The sequence below is a fragment of the Aythya marila genome (assembly GCF_965140915.1).
Source record: "Aythya marila genome assembly, chromosome: 1".
In the NCBI taxonomy this organism is placed as follows: Eukaryota; Metazoa; Chordata; class Aves; order Anseriformes; family Anatidae; genus Aythya; species Aythya marila.
This window is the reverse complement of record NC_139042.1, coordinates 81,148,928-81,167,969: the sequence shown is the minus strand read 5'-3', so window position 1 is coordinate 81,167,969 and position 19,042 is coordinate 81,148,928. Positions and strand designations below refer to the sequence as shown.

The window sequence follows — 19,042 nt, the reverse complement described above, 5'->3', positions numbered from 1 at the left end:
TGATGCATTAAAATGTCCAAGATGGAGTGAAGGAAAGAATGCACAGGAAGGTTTTTAAATGCTGCTGGAGTAGGAGGCAAAATGTACAGTCCTTCTCACAGTAGTTCTAGCATTGATTGCACATAGTTTCAGAAATACATACTTTGATCCATTTAGTTTCTTTGAATGTGAGACTGAAAATGTAAGCTTTATAAGCACTGAAAATAACAGAATTTCCCTCTTTGGAAAACTTATTAAAGCAAGTACAGAATATAAAGAGAGAGAGTTAGTTTTTCTTTAGTTAATAGTATGCCTGGAGAAATTTGAATAACCCTGTTCATTTCTTTTGAGGGAAATATTTAAAGGAAAGTAGGATGGCTATTAAACCAAAAGGTTTATTATTACTTAGGTCTGTGGACCTGAAGAAGTGTTTTCAGAAATTAAAATGGGTTTCGTTTTGTCAAATCCTTATGTAATAAGGAGAGAATGATGCTTTGGCCACGGAGGAGTCATTAGCAAAAATTCTCCTTGATCTAAAGGGAACAGGATTATAATTTATCCTTGCCAGAAGGAATTTCTATATTGAAAAATCACTTTTTATTGTGATTGGCAGAAAGTCTCTTCAGAGCTTCAGTAGCTGTATAAATTAGACTTTCTACTTTTTCAGGTTAATGAATATTTAAGAAAACTAAATAAAAAGGTTTTGGCACTTAGACTCATTTTCTCCAATTTAGTAGCCCCAATGGATTGACTAAAGTGTGATATATATTATATGGGTTTAGTAACCTAAAAAAGCAGTATCATAAAGCAGCTTTATATTTGTTTATTTTTACAGTATATAAAAGGTTATGTGATTGATCATCTAAAGATATCTTTCTAAAAAAGCCTCTGAGGCAGCAGAAGTATTAAGAGTTTGAAAAGGGCACAGAATGAAAGATAGGAGTAGGAGCGTCTTAAATGCAGACAATCATTATTCCTTTTGGGCGGAAAACAGTAAAAAGGCAAAGGGTAACCCAATAAATATTATTTCTAATATTTCTATCATTAAATATGGCACTGTTTCTATTGACATAATGAAAACTAAGGCTTTTAAAATATATTTATGAATTTTAATGGAAATGTTACTGTCTCAAGGGATGCATATTTGTAGCGACTGGATTATAGTTAATAGGTAACGAATCTGCCACATTCTTGAAAGTAAGACTTTAAAGCATGTTCATAATGACACAGGGAGATGTAAAGACAAATAAGAGAGATAAAGAACTCTTACATTCTTGATGGCAACTTATTGCACTGTTTTCTTGTTCTTGTAAATACAGGCTTGCTATAAATACCTATATTCATTTTCTGTTGTTTCTGTCTTTAATCATTTTTCTATTCATGTGTTGTCTGTTGTTTTGATTCTTTGGCTATTTTGTGGTGGTGTTTTCCTCTATGTTGTTTTATTTCAATTTGGAGTAGGTTGCCAACCACAAAGCTTTCCTTCGGGTTCAAGTACCTCCTGAATACCACAGTGGTAATCTGATAGGCAAAGTATGTATCACTTTCAATCTGATTTCTGTTGAATAAATATGCCATCTCATTACTGTGTTTCTAGGCATTTTTTTTATAAGGATGCTTTTTAAATTATGCTTGGTAGGTTCTTTCTTTCAAAGTAACTGTAATCTTGAAGTACTCATTACTTGCAAGCTAGATCTTGTGCTTGGAGTGTTTGGTTTATGGAAATCTCTCTCATAGTATTTACGTAAAAATGCTACATGTGTTCAACTTTTGAACAGGAAGTATTTTTATAAAGCTGATATCTCAGTCACCTGTATTACAAGATGGATAGGAATGTGATGGCATAGAAAACTAATGCAGAAACCTTAATTCTTAAGACAACAGTGGATCAAACTCCCTGAATACTCAAAGGGTGTGACTTCTTTGAGTCAATGCAGTTCATTTTCTGTCATCCTATGTGCTTCTCTTCTAACTGCTTTGTGAGTTAGGGTAAGCACTGCTAATTAATACCCCTTGAGGAAGTGACGAAAAGTAAAGTGACATAAACTGGCATGGCTACAGTGAAATAATTGGGCTATTAGCTGTGCAGGCATAATTCCCTTTCTGAAGATGCAGAGATCTAGTACAATATCTCTGGCACAAAGTGACAGCTTGACCAGAATACCTACAGCAGGACAAATGAAAAACAAACAAACAACAACAACAAAAAGCACACAACTCTTTACATTATTAAGGCCAAATGTTCAGTTTTAACAGCATTAGTGAAATGTTTAGAGAAGTATTTTTAGACAAAAAGATCTCTACATTTGGCCTAAAATGGCCTTTGTAGGCCTAACTCCTTCAGTAAAGGTGCATCTCTGTGCTTAATTCCTGTAGCCATTTTCCTCTGAAAAACAGGTACTTTTCTCAACTTACCAGCAGTTACTTTTATTTCTTTTATGTTCCTAAACCTTGGGCTCTTTTTTTGTTGGATTAAAGTGTTGTGATCAAATACAAAATTTTCACTTCTAGTGCACTGGGCTTATGTTATGTGCTGGAAGATGAGCTACTGAGAGTTGTTCCTTTTTTTCCAGTCTGTTTTATTTTTAAATTTTAAAAAAATCTTGATATAATAAAAACGGCTAATAATCCAGAAATAAACCCACTCAGCATACAGTCTTTATAAATTACCAAAGTCATATGACTCTATGAATTATATAATTCTATGTATAGAATAATTCTATTCTATATTCTATATAATTCTATATCTATGAATTATAAAGCATAATTCATAGATAATACATATTTGCAGCTGGAATGGCTATAATTGTTCCTTAATATAAACCTGTGCCACTTATTTGCTATCTTAAAAAGCAGTAGTTGGTGTGTGACAGGACAGCAATTTTCACAGCTTTTGGTATCAGAGATCAGCATCCAGAGCAGATGATCCGAAGAAGTAATGATGGTATTTACTGATGATATTTACAGCCATCTCTAGCCCTTGATAGTTTAAGAAAAATAGATGAACAGAACTGGTTTTTTTGTTTTGTTTTGTTTTACATGATGAAGATAAAGAGGACTATTTTTAGAAAGTTCAGTTCTTCCCTCTATATGAAGAGACTTTAGAATTTATTCCATATAAATACTGGACAGAAGAAGGTAAAAATTTGGAGATTGGTGTCTATCAGGGCATACAATGTTTGGTTTTCTTGGTGCTATACCCAATGGCATCTCCATCAGGGGACAGAATATCTTTTCCTTCATGTGCAGCACAAAAATCATACCTTGTCACCTGAATGAACTGGGTATGGACTGCCCTTCCCAAACATGGCAAACTAATTTTTGGAGGTACAGCTGTGCTGGTTGCTCTTCAGACAAGATCACATGCCAAAATACATGCAGGCTTCCTGACTTCTGCACACAAAAATATGTTTTTAATTTAACAGATTTCATATCCAAAAAGAGGTAAAAACCTAGGTCAAACAGATGAGATGCTGGCCAAATATGATAAATACGGTGTTTCATATATAAAATTAATATTTTCTAAAAATTGCTTTTCTTTTTCAGGATATAATTGTAGATCTATTTACATCTCAAGATCCATCATACTTCTATTTTTTTTTTTTTGCCTTTTTATTTTTTTTTCCCCACTGCAGGAAGATCTAATTCATTATTACAGGCTTAAAACCAGAATTTATAGACAAGCAGCTTTTGTATTGTGCTGAACTTAGTGTTTATTTGAATAAACCTCGGACTAAATTGTTTTAGCGTACTGATTGCTTGGGTTGCAAGTTTCCCAACTTTTTTAGTGTGAAGTAAAGATATTGCAACAGATAATGATATTGCTGCAACAGAGATACTGTACTGCAAGGCTTGTGGAGAAGGCAAGTAGCTTCATCTTTATCTGTTAGAAATCACTTAAAATTTGAAATCCTTACAGACTCAGATCAGTAACAGCATGTCTCTGATACAGGTTTTTTCCTGTCTGTATCTTCAGTAAGTGCACACCTTAATTTGTTATTATTTCCTGTGAACAGCTTATTCAGTGTATTAATGCATATAAAAACACGCCATCCTCATGTCTGTTCTTTCAGGCATCTCATCATTCTCCTAGTGTTCATAGTAACTTTAAATGGCTGCTGCTTTACTGCAGGCTTAGATATTACGAAAAATAAAAAGTATGATGTTGTGGTAGGTATTTGATGCCTTGGTATCCCCAAGGTGACAGCAGAAGGATATTGAGTGGTAGCTGATTTCATTAACTGTATCACACTGACTTCAGGGTTCATGCTTGGTTACTCTGAATGCATTGTTTGGCTGGCTTTTTACTTCTCTATTAAACAGCAGAGAATTATTTTAGCTCAAAATAGAACACTGGTGCTTAGAGTAGCTGTGAAATACTTCTTAGTTGTCTTTTTTTGGGTCTTGCTCAGGAGCTGAAAAATCTGAACATATTGTATTTGAAGTCTGAAAGGCATTTCCCATTTTCTCTCTCATTTCAGCACCTTGATCATATTTATGCTATTTGTAGCCTATTAAGGATTTTTTTTCCCTTCAGAATTTTGTGTTAAAAGTCTTAGATATATTATGAAACATTTCATAGTGGGTTTATTTTTGTTGTTGTTGTTTTTGTTTTTTGGTGTTTGGTGCCAGCTTGAAGCAAATGTTTTGTAAGCTTTTCTGGATTAAGCATCTCCATAAAGTCCTTACAATGCCTGTGTTTCTGGATTTTTCTTGTGGTTTATGGTGAGCTCTGCATCATATCCTTCGTAGCACAGAGTAAGCCTAGAGGATGCAAGTACATCTTCCCTGACCTCAAAAATGTGGGACCAGAAGATTAGCTTCTCCTGCCAGGCCCTCCTGGGGTCCATGCATCACATCAAAAAATTGAACAGTTTTATTGGATTGTTCAGATCCAGACCCTTTTTCATTACCCCTGTTAATATTTGTAACTCTTCCACAGAAAACTCCTTAAACTTAAGCTTGCGTTAAACATTGCACCAAGCCTAATCTAGTTTTTTTTTTTTTTTTTTTTTTTTTCTCTGACAGTAAAAGAATTCTATGTATACACAAGCATATTTCCCCTTTGTTTTCTAAACTAGATTTGTTTTTCTTTTAGGCTTCCAGTGGCAATTACTATTTTATTCCGTACATTGTCACACCATGTGCTGACTACTTTTGCTGTGAAAGTGATGCCCAGCGAAGAGCTTCTGAGTATATGCAACCCAGCTGGGACAATATCCTGGGGCCGCTTTGTGTCCCGCTGGTGGACAGGTTTATCAGCCTTCTGAAGGATGTTCATGTTACATCATGGTAATTTTGTAATGCACAAACTTCCAGAACCTTTGATATTCTCTTTTTAATGTAATGGAAAGAGATGCAGAATCTCTAGTAGCATTGATTTTTTTGCTGCAGTTAATACAGTGTTAAAAGAGGCTTCTAACTTTATGGCTTTCTGTATCAATGTCCTGCAGCTGTTGCAGTTAACTAGCCATGTTATGTTAGAAAGCAATTTATGGTTACTTTCTGAAATATCAGTAAGTAAAGTCAGTCCACAGGTAAGGTAAACTGCTGCAACGTGAATTAGAGTGCATGAGGTTGTAATAGGAGATAAGATCATAGCCACCTCATAGAACTCAAAGCCAAAGACCATTTTTTTTCTGTCACCAAATAAGTATATATATAAGGCAGCAATGAAATGTAACCCTTCCATGTTTTGTTATTTGTTTTAATATTAGCCTTCTGATATCACACAATAAATGAGATACTGTTAAGCCACTTGTACAAAGGATTGTTGGAGTTCTGAGTACTGGGGCTGGAGATGAAAGTGTCTCTCTCTGAAGTGCTTTCCATGTACTCTGCAGCCCGTTTTTGTTTGTTTTTCTGGAAAAAAATGGGAAAGACTGAGCTTCTTGGTTATCTTTTCCTGTGTCTGAAGCATAAGGTAGCATTGAGGGCTGTCAGATTTCTTCCTCTTTCCCATTGCCACCTTTTGTGCTTTTTGTTCTCCCAGTCCCATTGTTAGGATCTATAGATGGCCCAGCCCACGCTCACCTTGCCATTCTACCTTCATCCACACCCATTTCTGCTGTTCTCTGTGAAGGGGATATTGCTGGCCTGAGGAAACACAGGCTCCCTCCTTCTCCAACACAGTGCTAGAGGGAAGGCTACAGGTAGGCAACACAGGCCCACTTTGAGAAGAGGGACAAGAGGAGAGGCAGAAACTCACTGAAGCTGGCAGCATACAGGCAAGCTGCACTAGGCGATGCAGTACTCAGGAAATTAGTAGAACAACCAACTTAGTAGTTGGTCTTGGCAGTAATTAATTTTGTTACCATTTAGCATATCTGTCATTATGAAATGGTGCTCTGTGAACGAGCTATCCAAAGCTACCTGTGTATTTTGTCTGACATTTATGACCAAGGCTGCGAGTGATTTCTGTTTGATAATTGTGTTGAAAGCCCTGCAGTAAAGCCATTTTTTTTCCCTCTTCCATTTTCAGGCTAAAGTGCCTGAAAAATTTTCAGCCTAAAGTGCCTGAAAAAGGCTTTAGTACTGGTGCATAATTAGACACTATTGTGGTAGAGCTCTATAAAGAAGAAGAAGTAGCAAGATGACCCCATATTTCTTCCAAAAGCTTGAATAGAACTGAAAAGGTTAAGTGTTAAATCTTCCTCGAGAGTGAGACTTCCACTCCTAAGTCATTTGGATACTTTTAAAAAACATAATTTCAAAAAACACCATCTCCCTTTGGTTTGGTTAACAAAAGGACTAATTATCATTAGCCCGGGTGAAGGCAGTGCTGGATAGAAACTTGACGTAGGTAATATGTGGTAAATTAGGCCTAACTTCCACTTGACAGTAGAACAACTATTAAAAGCTTTCCAGTAGTATCTACTGTGACCTTGCTGCCTTGCATTATAAAAATCGTATGCATTCAATGTAAGACATAATATTTTGGAGCACTTAATCTTCTTTGCTATGTGTAGGGCTTAGTGTTTAGCAAAGTTGAATACTAGTGATGCTCACTTGTAAACAAAAAAGGCACCGTGGGCACTTGAGGATGTCAGGCACCATCTGCTGACTTTCCAGATATTGACTCTATAAGCTGCTCTAGATAATGTTAGCTCTAAGTAGCCTGTCCAGGTAGTTTATAACTGCCAGACTGATAACATAAATATAAATTTGTATTCTATAAAATATCTGGTGTTGCACTGTGCACTGACATAAGTATAAATAAAGTGTAAAACATCTACTGGGGGATTTAATGGTGTCATGTGTTATATTCATATTAATACATGTTATACATTATATTCATCAAACTACAATGAAATAAGCTTTTGGTATGTTGTCTTTGTTTTGGTTTCTTTTTTTTTTTTAAATTTTCTTTCCTCCTTTGGTTATAAAATCCCATATCTCCTCTTTACATCACAGTGGTCTCTTGTCTCTGTGTCACTTTATTATTCCAATTGCTGCCTTCTTAAGGATAGAGATACAAAGTGCCACATTTGTCATGGTCAGTAATGGGCCAAAATATGCCGCAGTTTTACTGTGGTAATAAAATTATCTCAAAATCCTGGTAATATATATATATATATATATAGCCCCATAGGCTGAGGTAAAGCAAGGTAGAACGTGTGTAATGATTTAGCGAAAAATATCAACTTAGATGAAACATTTGAATTAAACTTCATTCTGAGGAAATGGTACTTTTAGTTAGAAATTATAGCTTTTATTAGAAATGCAACCACGTTTCATGGTTTCCCTCCTCTGCTCAGGGAAGTGGTAGAGTCCCATTTCTTGGACATATTGGACGTGGCACTAAGCGACATGGTTTAGTGATGGGACTTTGTAGGTCAGGTTGTTGGTTGGCCTTGATGGTCTTAAAGGTCTTTTCCAACTTATATGATTCTATGATTCATAAGCAATAACGGTCTTCTTCCCAAATGTCTCTTTTATTTCTTTAGTGCCTATTATAAAGAAACACTGCTAAATGATATTAGAAAAGCTAGAGAGAAGTATCAAGGAGATGAACTTGCTAAGGAGCTGGCCAGAATTAAGCTTCGAATGGATAATACTGAAGTGCTGACTTCTGATATTGTGATAAACCTGCTTCTTTCTTACCGAGATATACAGGTATGTTTCTAAAGACTAAGAAATATGATTATACCATGGGACTTTGGGTCTTGTTGCATACTTCTTCATCTGTTAAACAGTGATTCAAAGCCGACACTGCATTTCTGCATTAACAGTTTGACTTGATTATTAGGCTACTTAAGGGGCCTTAGACTCTTGTTTTACCTATGAACAAGAGATAATGGTTAGGTGACTTTTAGAGGTCTCCTTGTTTGTTTTCTGTCATTTTTAATCTCCTTAAAAAAATACCAAAGCAAAATGTTTGCTCTTCTGTTTCCTTCCCTTCTTCCTCTGCCCCCAAGGTCAAATAAATTCAGAGACTAAGAAAAGACATTTGTTTTGACCACTGTTTTGGTTAGAGGTGCCCAAGTTGAGAATTCTCATTCAAAGAAATCTTAATTTATTTTTTAAATGTAAGTGCACCTTTTCTTGATTTTGTTTTTAAATAAGTTCTGCTTTTGCTAAAACACAGCTAGTCTGTGTATTTGATATCACTTTTAAAATATACTTCAAACCATTAAGCAGAAATGTTTTCTATCTATCTTAGAAGCTAAGTTGGATATTTGGTAAGTATAAATAAGTCATGAGAGCTGTGTGTTGCCCTTTGTTACCCAACTTTCCATTCTGAGGCATGTATTTTCATGCAGCCCTTTATCCAACTTCATTTTGATCATCTCTGGTGAGCATTTTCTTTCTTTTGAAAGGTCTCCTTTGACAAATACAATCATCTTCAAATGCATATTGAACAAACAGATGAAGTAGTGTGAGGCCATCTATGATCTCAGTAAACTGGCCTCTTCAGCAATGTATATGTGCCATTGAATAGAAGAAACAAGGGCTGACGTGGATAGCAAAGTCCCTGTTTATTTTTTACACAGTTTGTAGCTGTAACTGACTTAGGAACAGTCCACCTGAGATATTCTCTAGTCACGATGTGTTAGTGTAGTGATGCTTTCCTCTGATGGAGGTATTCTTCGGCTTCTTTTTTTCTTTCATTTTTATGTATTTATTTTATTTATTTGAATTCCTGCTAGGACTATGATGCTATGGTGAAGCTGGTAGAAACACTTGAAATGCTTCCTACCTGTGATCTGGCTGATCAACACAACATTAAATTTCATTATGCTTTTGCACTGAATCGGTAAGGATAATTTTTTGAGGATGTTTCATTATATTGCTGTTGTTCCACAAGTTTATATTTAAATGTATAGTTCAGACAATAACATCTGTTCCAAAGGCCACCAGAGTAATAGTGAAAAACTCCACTGATACCAGCGGGCTCTTGGCCAGGCTGAGATTGTTTATTCTGAGTCACTGATTATTCTGAACATCTTGAAAAGTTTAGCATAATAGAGTTATTGGTGAGTTATCAGAGCCATAGGTAGCAAGTAGTGCTTGGTCTGTGAATACATGTTCATGATGCAGCTTCCTTGAAAGGTTGAAAGGCAATCTGGAACTCCAGGCTCTTTGCTGATTTAGCTCTCCTAGATTAAGAAGCACAACGATATATTATTGAACTCTTCTAGATAGCTACAGCTTTCTGTAGTGCCTATGTATGATATTTGCTTCATTTCTAATCAATTTGTATGAAGATTGTATCGGAAAGTAGATATTATACAAATGAGATTAGATGTAATAATGAAAGTAACTGCTTAGATGCAGTTTGCATGTTGTTAAAAGTTGTGACCTGCAATCAAACTTAAAGAAAAGGGAAAAATAAAAAAGGCCACATCAGGATGGGATTAAAACACCAGAGGGATTAAGAATTTAGTTACAGAACTAGGAAAACAGTTGTTGATGGGGAATCCCCAACAGATTTTTTTTTTCTTGTGGCATTTTTTTAGGAAGTTGGAATAAGTCTGCCATTTACCATTACTGCCATAATACCATTTGCCAGTTTCATCAAACTAAGGAGTAAATACAGAAACATTGCTCAGAAAAATACCAGATATTGCTTCTTCATTTACATGCCAAGAAACAGTCTTCATACAGCATTTTATATTATGTGTTCACTACAAAAAGAAGCTCATTTGCATGAAGCCATATGCAAGGTCATACAAATGAACAAAGAATGCAGTACAAATGAACTACAGAATGCCAGTTGAAAAGTTCATAGAAGGAAGTGATTTTTGAAAAGGATTTGGTGGTTTGTTAACAGGCTGAGTGATGCACTAGCAAAGTCTTAAGTGATCCTTGAAGAATGCAGTAGTAATACAGAGCATTTAGAGCATACAGCATAGGTGGGACTGATGCTGTGCGTAATTCTAATGCCTGTGCTTTTATGACAACTAGCTATAGAGATTTCTTTGAAGGCTGGAGTAAAACCTACTTAAAATGCTTTTGTATATAAAAAGAAAAAGAAAACAGTTCTGAAATGTGAATTGATTACAATGGGAAGTATGTCTGTGATATGAAATTCATCAGATACCTGACAATGCCCAAATTTCTCAAAGAAAAGAATAACTTGACCCATGTTTGGAACCTTAACCCAAACTTGAATGATGGCAAAGCCTTTTTAATAAGAAGAAGGACAAATTATTAATATTTAGTTCTTGACATCAAATATATGAGTATAATTCTTACATATAACTCAAGTTACATAGTTGGTTTTTTTGTTTGTTTGTTTTTTTGATGTGTTTGTGTGTGTGTGTTGTTGTTTGTTTTAAGAATGGAAGCAAACACTGGTTGTCTTGATTCTCCTCCACTCCTGGTATCGTCTACTATTAGATTTTAGCTGATTAACTTTTACTGAGTCTGTTAACTTCTATTCCTGAAGTATATCTTTCAGAAAATTTAGATCTGAATACATGAAGATGGAATTTTGCAGCTTGCTCTGGTATTTATCACATCTAGTGAAAGATACTTTTTTCATTTGGTTGCCTAAAAATAAGAGAAAATGGACTTTTGGTATAAAATTTTTATGTACAATATAAGACAGTATTTTAAAGTAGGAACCAGTGTTTTGCTGCTTCTTATGATGATATACACTTTAAACCATGTTGCAATTTGCTTCCTGTATGTACAGTTATCATTTTATGGTATGATTTTCCACCTTTTTCCCTCCAATCCCTAAAAACTGCAGGCTTGATCTCTGAAAGCTTCTGAAATTCACATTGCCTTAAGATATCATGCTGCTTTCCTGAAGTGGTTTCAACAAAAAGGATTTGGCCCTATCTTTGTTTTTATTTATTTATTTATTTATTTTTAAATATTCCAACTTTTCATTATTTTGGGAATATGACTCAAGATGTTGGGGTCAGGATCATGCCTTGTCCTTAGGAAAATATCCTGGTTTGATCAGGCTACAGTTTTTAAAACTTTATCACTTACACGTGCATAATAAAACTGGCACATTCCCTTGTCCTCTTTGTCTTCAAATTCTTTGTATATTGAGCAGCACATGACCCTCAGGCCATTACATCTTCTGTGTTGTTTCAGCATTGCCAATAGAGCTCTTGTAAGACAAGACAAAATGGATTTGCTCACACACCTGCTTTCCCCATCGGCAGATTTCATTAAATTCATCATTAGCCTGAACCAGCACGACTCCACTTCTGTTACGGGAACAATTTAAACATTGATATAGAACTTTTTTTCAGAAATGAATGACAAGTTTTCCACTAGTAAGACTGCATAATTTCCCTTCTACGGAAGTTTTTGCCTTCTCAGAACAAAGTGCAGGACCAAAGGCCAGAGTTTAGGACTTGAACATTTTCAGAACAACTCTACTTAAGCTAAAAATGTCCCCGTGGGTATTGGTTTTAGCATCATCTTTGGGATTTTTGAACCACTTTTTTTTTTTTTTTTAAGTATAATTTTAATGAAGTTTTATTAGAATCTGTTTATAAAAATACAGAACAATGTGTTCATTTAAGATTCTATTAATGTTAGTGTACAGATTGGTCTAGATGTTGCTTAGTATCACTAACTGAGCGCACCAGAGACAAAATACATCAAAAGCAAAACAATTAGTAGTTGCAAGAATATCAGAGCCTGCTGAAGTTAATGTTTGCTTAATTTTATTATGAAAGCGTGCCGGAACTGCGATCACAAACAACAGAGAAAGTTGTTCATTTATTTCCTCTTGGCATCCGTAACTGAGTTCTGTTGGCAATTAATTGCACTCAGTGTTTTCAAGACAATGCTGTTCAAGTGCTGCAGAGAGCTAGCAATGTGGCAGATAAGGGGTAAGGGATCACTTCTGAGGGCCGTGGGCCCTTGCTGGTACATTCAGCGGGCACAAGCTCAATCTGAACCACGACTGTGTGCAGCTCTGGATATAAGTTAACAAGCCGTGTTTTAAGGGAAGGGACAGGGTATATGACTTCAGACTGGGCACCATTCCAGCCGAGCTGCATGTCCTCTGGTTCAGAGACAGCCTGGGTCGGACCCAGCTTGGATCATGAGCGAAGCAAGCCTGGGCCTGCCTGCAGAGTACTCTGCAGGGCAATGCAGCACTTAGTATTACTGTGTATTAGAGAAGCAGACAGCTGCATGTATGTTTCTGGTACCCTGATTCACATAGCATGTTATTAAGCGCAGCCTCTCTTCCAGATCAATATCTTCCTCCCAAATTTCCAGCTCGGAGCATTGAGAGCACCTTAAATTTGTCATGTCTAATGACTAATAATAACCTTCAGGCTAGTAATGGACATTTGCGAGGATGGGATTGTACACGTTTCCAAGCCTTTTTTCAGGTCACCCTCCTGACTGTTTGTTTAGAAGCTCTAGGAAGCTTAAAGTTGTTGCTCTAAAGTGTTTTAAGCTAATTAATTTTGACTCCACACAGAAGTAGAGAGTGCTTTTGTCAATGCAGATGTGGGTTGGGATAAAACATTGTTCTTTTTGTCTCACAGCTAACATTTAGTTCTGACTGTATTGTACCTTAGGCATAGGATGGGGCACATCTTCAAGTTTAAGTTCATCTCGAATGTGCAACATGAGTATTTTCAATATTTGTATTCACAACTTTGGGATGATGTAAGACACTGTGTCACTGAGGGCTGTCTGCGGCTGTTTCAGATGTAGATGGCTCTTTGCTTCAGTCCATGAGTGTACCTTGCCTGGGAGGCAAGCATAATGTAAGTAGGTGAGTTGTGTGAGCTGCTGTGAAAGGCTGTTCTCATGTTGCAAGATCCTTGAAAGCTAAGAAATTTCTGAATTGTTTCCATTTTAATTTTTCTGTTTTAAATTGGTGTCTAGTTGAAGGCTGTCTGATTTTTCCATTTAGAGCTTTGCCTGGTGCATGTAGCTGGAGGTCAACTGGTCAGTATTTCAATATTTTGTGATGTTCTGCTTATCAAGGATGTGCCTGTACTGTATAATAAATGCATTTTTATTATACATCACAGTTCTCCACCCCACACATGAAATATCATTAAGTTCCTTGTGGGTCCTTTCATACTTGTTGTTGCAATAGCTGAGTTATTCATCACCACATCATGCAGAAATAGAAGAGCATTACTTTACAGATGTGGAACTAACACAAAGATGCATGAAGTCCACTAAGTAAAGATTCTCAGCTTGGAGATATCTACAAGGAGATTTTTCTTTAAAAGAAAAAAGCATGATGGAAGCTTTCACCTTCATTTTGATGTTTTAGAAAATCTGAATGTGTGAATTCAGATTTTTCCTCCCCCCCGCCCCATTTTTTTTAACAAGTTTCTTCTCCAGGGAAATGAGCATGAAAATTGATTTGATTTAGTTTCTTATATTGCATGCATATATTTATGCCTTTTGTATTTCAATGTTTTAAAGTATCATGTGAATTGATCATAAGCAACAGTTAAATTTTTGCTTTTTTTTTGGGGGGGGGGGGCAAGTGATGAAAAAAAAAACATGTAAAGGTATTTTTATTGCTGTTTTAATTATTTTTTTTAAAAAGCCTACTATTGTTTTCCACCATTCTTTCATAGAAAACAAGTACTGTGACAACACATTCTAAAGAAAAGTTATACAATACCTTCTATTTAATCATTTAAGAGTAAAATGAACCATTTCTTGTTCCGTACTTCATATTGCCTCAAATTATCTAAAAAGCATTGAGCAAGTCACGTGAGCAGAACAAATCATGACCAAAGTCAATGGAATGGGATAGCTTTGAAATCCACTTCTATGAATTTTACTTGTTTGTTTGTAATCAGGTTAGGAGAGTAATGAAAAAGGATGCTAGTTTGTTCTTCATAGTTTTATTTCCTGCTGCTGTAGCGTGTGTGTATATATATACATACAGTAGACGAAGTACAGATGTTTATAGCTAATTCAAATGCTAAGGTGGATGTCAACTGGATGTTTGCTTAGGATCTATTTCAGTAATTTAGCTCTGCATAGCAAAGTTTTTGCCGTATACTTAAGTTTGAATGAATACCTTTCAGTTGCCCTTATTTACCAAAACTGGAGTTACCAGATGTTATGCAGTTTCAAATTCTGAAAGCTTGCAAAGAGGCAAAGGTTATGTCAAATTTTGTTCAAAACAGAATATATTCTGGCTATTTTCAGACCGGACGAGGCATGAAGCCAGAGCTGTGAAGACTTTGGTCTCTTTCCAAGGCAGTTCTGTCTTCACTTATTAAAGATGGGGGCATCTGCAGTTGCTGTTATTTAACTTGGCATGCTGTGTTTTAACAATACGCACACACAAAAAGCAATTACCAAGTGAAGGGATTAACAGAGTGCAAGTAGAAAATCACTAGTAATTGTGAGTAATACTAGCTATAGGAAATTATTCCCATTGAAATGCACTGGGTTATTTGAAATGTAATTCCGTTCTCTGATGACTAAGATTAGAAAAATCACATCATGGGGCTCTTCATTTTATGAAAGAGGCTTGCATTAAACATCTGAAGTGTACATGAGCAAAAAAAAATGCTATTTTTTCATTGTCATGGCTATCTGAAGACCTGCAAATTTAGTTCTAATCTCAAAGCTTAATTTGGGGTCTTGTTTCCTCGTTCACTTTTGTGAATAGCAAATGTTCTTAAATCAAATTGGTTCTGCAATCAAATTGCATCCTCAGTGAAATGTCTTAACTCACAAATTACTTATTATTACCTTTTAAAGTAAAGGTTATGTGCAATAACTCTAATAAAATTAGTTATTGCAATTCTCAAAAATTATGAATTTGTGGAATTATTTTTTGCTGTAGATTTCTATACGATTATTAGCAGTTCAGATCATCTGCTATATAGTCACTGTGACATCTATAACTGTGTCTTATTTTTGTGTAAGAAAACTCAAAATACACATTTTAATATAATTTGCATATTACTGTAAGCAAACTTGTTGTATAGGATAATAAATGCACACACTGTTGTCTATAAAGACCAGTTATTTTTTGAATGGTTGTGTTTATAGTAACATGAAGTTGTCTCATTTGCATTGTCTCTGCTATGTGACAGTGAGATCAGGTGTTTTAATGGCAATGCATGCTGTAAACTAGCTGCTTCAAGACTGAAATCACAATATAATCAAGATCCAGATATGAATGCAGTGGAAAAAAAAAAAAAGTTACTGTTTTTGAATGTAATGCTGTGTGGGAAAGGTTTTCAGAAACGTGTTTGTTATGGTTTTGTTTGTTCTCCCGCACATTGCTCTTCAATAAATCTGCTTGCTTAAACCAATAAGAGAAGGTAAATCAATAAGGAAAAATGACGTATAAAGGAAACTAAAGCTGCATTCCATTGAACAAAATATTGTTCACTGATATAATGTCTTCTGTAGTGTATACTAGTCTCCAGCTAGACAGGTGGAAACAAGCCATACAGGAGAAGATGTGAACAAAAAGGTGAAGAAAAAAAAAAAAAAGAAAAAAAGAAAAAAAGAGCATTCTATTACCTGGTACTTGCAATGCAAGCTAATTCTTCTCCTAGCAAAATCCTTGCTCTTCCTGTTAACTTAATTGGACAAAGACTTTGTTCACTGAGTGTAGTTCTGGCTCCTTTAAAGCTGGTAAAACCAGTCTATGAAACATGAACTAATTTTATTTTAGGGATATTTGAAGTAAGGACTCATTGTAATGACTACAATGGAGAGAGAATTTAGACAAGATAATGGATTTGAGGGAGATGAAAGAAATGTGAAGCTATAAAATGACAGATAAGGTGTAAAGAGAGTTTGCTTTGTGTCGAAAGGCAGCATTGTTCCAGGTAAAACACTGATGTTAATATGATTTTGAGATGATGTTTGCAAGTTAGGGGAGAGAAACAGCATTAGGGCGGCCATAATCTCTCAGGGTGTATTTCTTTCTAGCTTAGATTCGCATCTGACAGTGGTCAGTAGCAGCTATCTAGGGAAGCGTATAGAGACAGAAAATGTATAGTGATAAAATCTCCCCAGATACTCCTACCACATCCACCAATTTGTGGCTCAGTGACTTTGTGAGACAGCGGCAGTAAATTTTCTGTTTATCAAGTAAATTTGGGAAAGAAAAAAGAGGATAGATTTCTATAAAGATTCAGTTTTCTGCGAATTATGAATGATTGCTGCTTTCATAACCTTTCTCCATTAGTACAAAAGCAGAGAAAACTTGAACACACTAAAGCAACCCCCAACAAATCATTTTTGCGCTTCCAGCGGGAGAGGCCTAGAGAATCATGCAGCTGAGGAGTGGGGCCAGGACTGATTTCCAGAGGGAGTGTTTCTGGTGCTGTTAGCAGTTCATGAGTTTTTACTCTGAAACTTAGTGGCTCAGATACCTTAAATACCAATAGCTAAGAAAGATGCTGTGTGTGTGATATAAGGAGTGAGCATGAGCACATCCCTGGGCACCTTGGGCCGCAGCCTTCTCCAGGCCACATCCACCTGCTCCACCGGGGGCTCCTCCACCCATGGGGGGGCTGCAGCGTGGAGATCTGCTCCATGTGGGACCCATGGGCTGCAGGGGGACAGCCTGCTCCACCAGTGGCCTCTCCCTGCACAGGCTGCAGGGGAACTGCTGCTGCCCTCCTGGACTGCCTGGAGCACCTCCTGCCCTCCTGCACAACATTGCTTATTGGTTTGGCTTTGGACAGAGGCAGGTCCCTTTGGAGCGATCTGAAACTGGCCCTTATCTATCATGGGGCAGCTGCTGGGCTCTTCTCACAGAGGCCACCCCTGCAGTCCCCTGCTAACTAAACCTTGCCATGTAAACTCAATACAAAGACTCAGCTCTTCAGAAAAATCTGTTGTTGGTAGATGGTCCTGCTCTGAGCAGGAGATTCTATTAGATGACCTTCAGAAGTCCTTTCCAACCTGCATTTGTGTGATTCACTCTGCTATAGTTCTACGTGGGGATTGAGGAGGCCAGGGAAGCTCATCTAATGGATATTGGGCAAATAAAATAGATGCTAGTGCTACAGCCTTGAGGACATATGGTAATCTCTTTTACTGCATCGATAGCATTACAGGCATGTTTTCAAGACACATTAAAGCAAATTATAAACTGTCAAACATGCAGATACTAAAGTGTGAGGTATGAAATAAGAGGTGAAAATTTGTCTTGGCCAGGCATGTAACTATGTTATAAAACAGTCTATTTTCACGTTGACACATAGAAGTTGCTTGTAGCCTAAAATATGTGGTATTTTATTTTAATTTTGTTTAACTGTATTTTATTTTTTCTTTGTTAGTCCTCTCTTTTGGGGATTGCTTTAGAGGTTTACAACTGTTCCTAAATTTGTAGATTTTTGTAATTGGGTTTATAATGCCCAAGAGTCATCAACATGCTGCAATGAAAAATACAATTTATACAAGAGTGTCTGAACTGATTTTTGTTTAATAATATCCTGTCTTAGATTAGTGTATACTTGTTTAAAATAAATGAAATTTAGCACTGAACAATATATTTTTAATGAAGATTTGCTTTTTACCTTATATGAACCAAATAAATCACAGCATTCCCTACTATGAGAAAAAAGGCTTTAATTTTGAGGTTTCTAATACACTGTTTCTTTATGTCTTGGTCTCGTGAAATGCTCCTCATACTTTTTTTCAGTGTGTACAGGTTGTCAAAGGTATATCATCCTCTGATGTGCAAAAGAGTTAATCTGTTCCCTGTCTTATTTTAAGCAGTCTTGCTTTATGCATTGTGTTTTTTTTTTTTTTTTTTTTTTCTCTAAAATTGTTTCAACCAATACAAAACACATCTTAATTTCGTTAATTTAAACTGATTTCGCACAGGACAGAGTTGAGTCCATTTGTCTTGTCTCAGAAGCAGTCATTTTTTTCACATGAAAGTGCTGTAAGTTAGGTACTCATGCATTTATTGCTTTTTCAGCAAAAGCTTGAGCACATAACAAATTCTGTGATTGTTATGCACGTGGTTATTGGGAGCTGTTGGACTTATATTTTAGGGTCCAGTTTTGTTCTAAGCTTTGTTTCCCCGGTTTTCTCTTTGTTCATCTTAACAACGATACCTGGCTCAGAGACTCTGGTTAGTTCAGAAAAGGTTTGTATGAAGCTTGCGACCAGTGCCATGGATTTTACCCCCACACTTCTAAATTTCATTTCATTTCCTGTAAAACTAAAAGAAGATACCAAATTTCTCCTTGCGTGTTCATTAGAGAAGACCAGTATTAGTTTCAGAACAACAGTCGATCTGAAGAAAATAATGCTCCAAAAATATGCAAGACCTTGCTGTGAAAGTTTACTCTACGCCTCTGACACTAATGGCAGGATAAAGCCTGCACAGGTAGCTACAAATCTCTTTAATCTTATTAAATGTTCTCCATCACCTAAAGTGCACAGCAGCCTGTTCTTATTGTTGTTGTTTTCCTGCAGATGTGTGGTTATTGGTTTTGTTGCATCAGCTGGTTACCTAAGAAACTGAGCCATTTTACAGAACGTATTAATCCTTTCAGGGTCTGCAAATACTAGATTCACCAGAAACTGTTATCTCCTACTGATACTGCTGACAAAGTAATCATAGTACTTGTAAGCCTGTTCCTGGATACCTAGGTAGGGATCAGGAAAT

The 19,042-nt window shown here is 36.2% G+C and overlaps 1 protein-coding gene across 2 annotated transcripts in view; it reads left to right on the top strand.

The window, feature by feature from the left end:
• Positions 1 to 19,042, top strand: part of MAP3K15 (mitogen-activated protein kinase kinase kinase 15) — an 81,091-nt gene that overhangs the window by 30,809 nt on the left and 31,240 nt on the right. For both annotated transcript variants that reach the window (XM_082771878.1, XM_082771879.1), the window contains exons 4-6: positions 5,078 to 5,271; positions 7,926 to 8,094; positions 9,129 to 9,235. In XM_082771878.1, the coding sequence (XP_082628004.1) occupies positions 5,078 to 5,271; positions 7,926 to 8,094; positions 9,129 to 9,235 (470 nt within the window). The remainder of the gene's footprint in view (positions 1 to 5,077; positions 5,272 to 7,925; positions 8,095 to 9,128; positions 9,236 to 19,042) is intronic.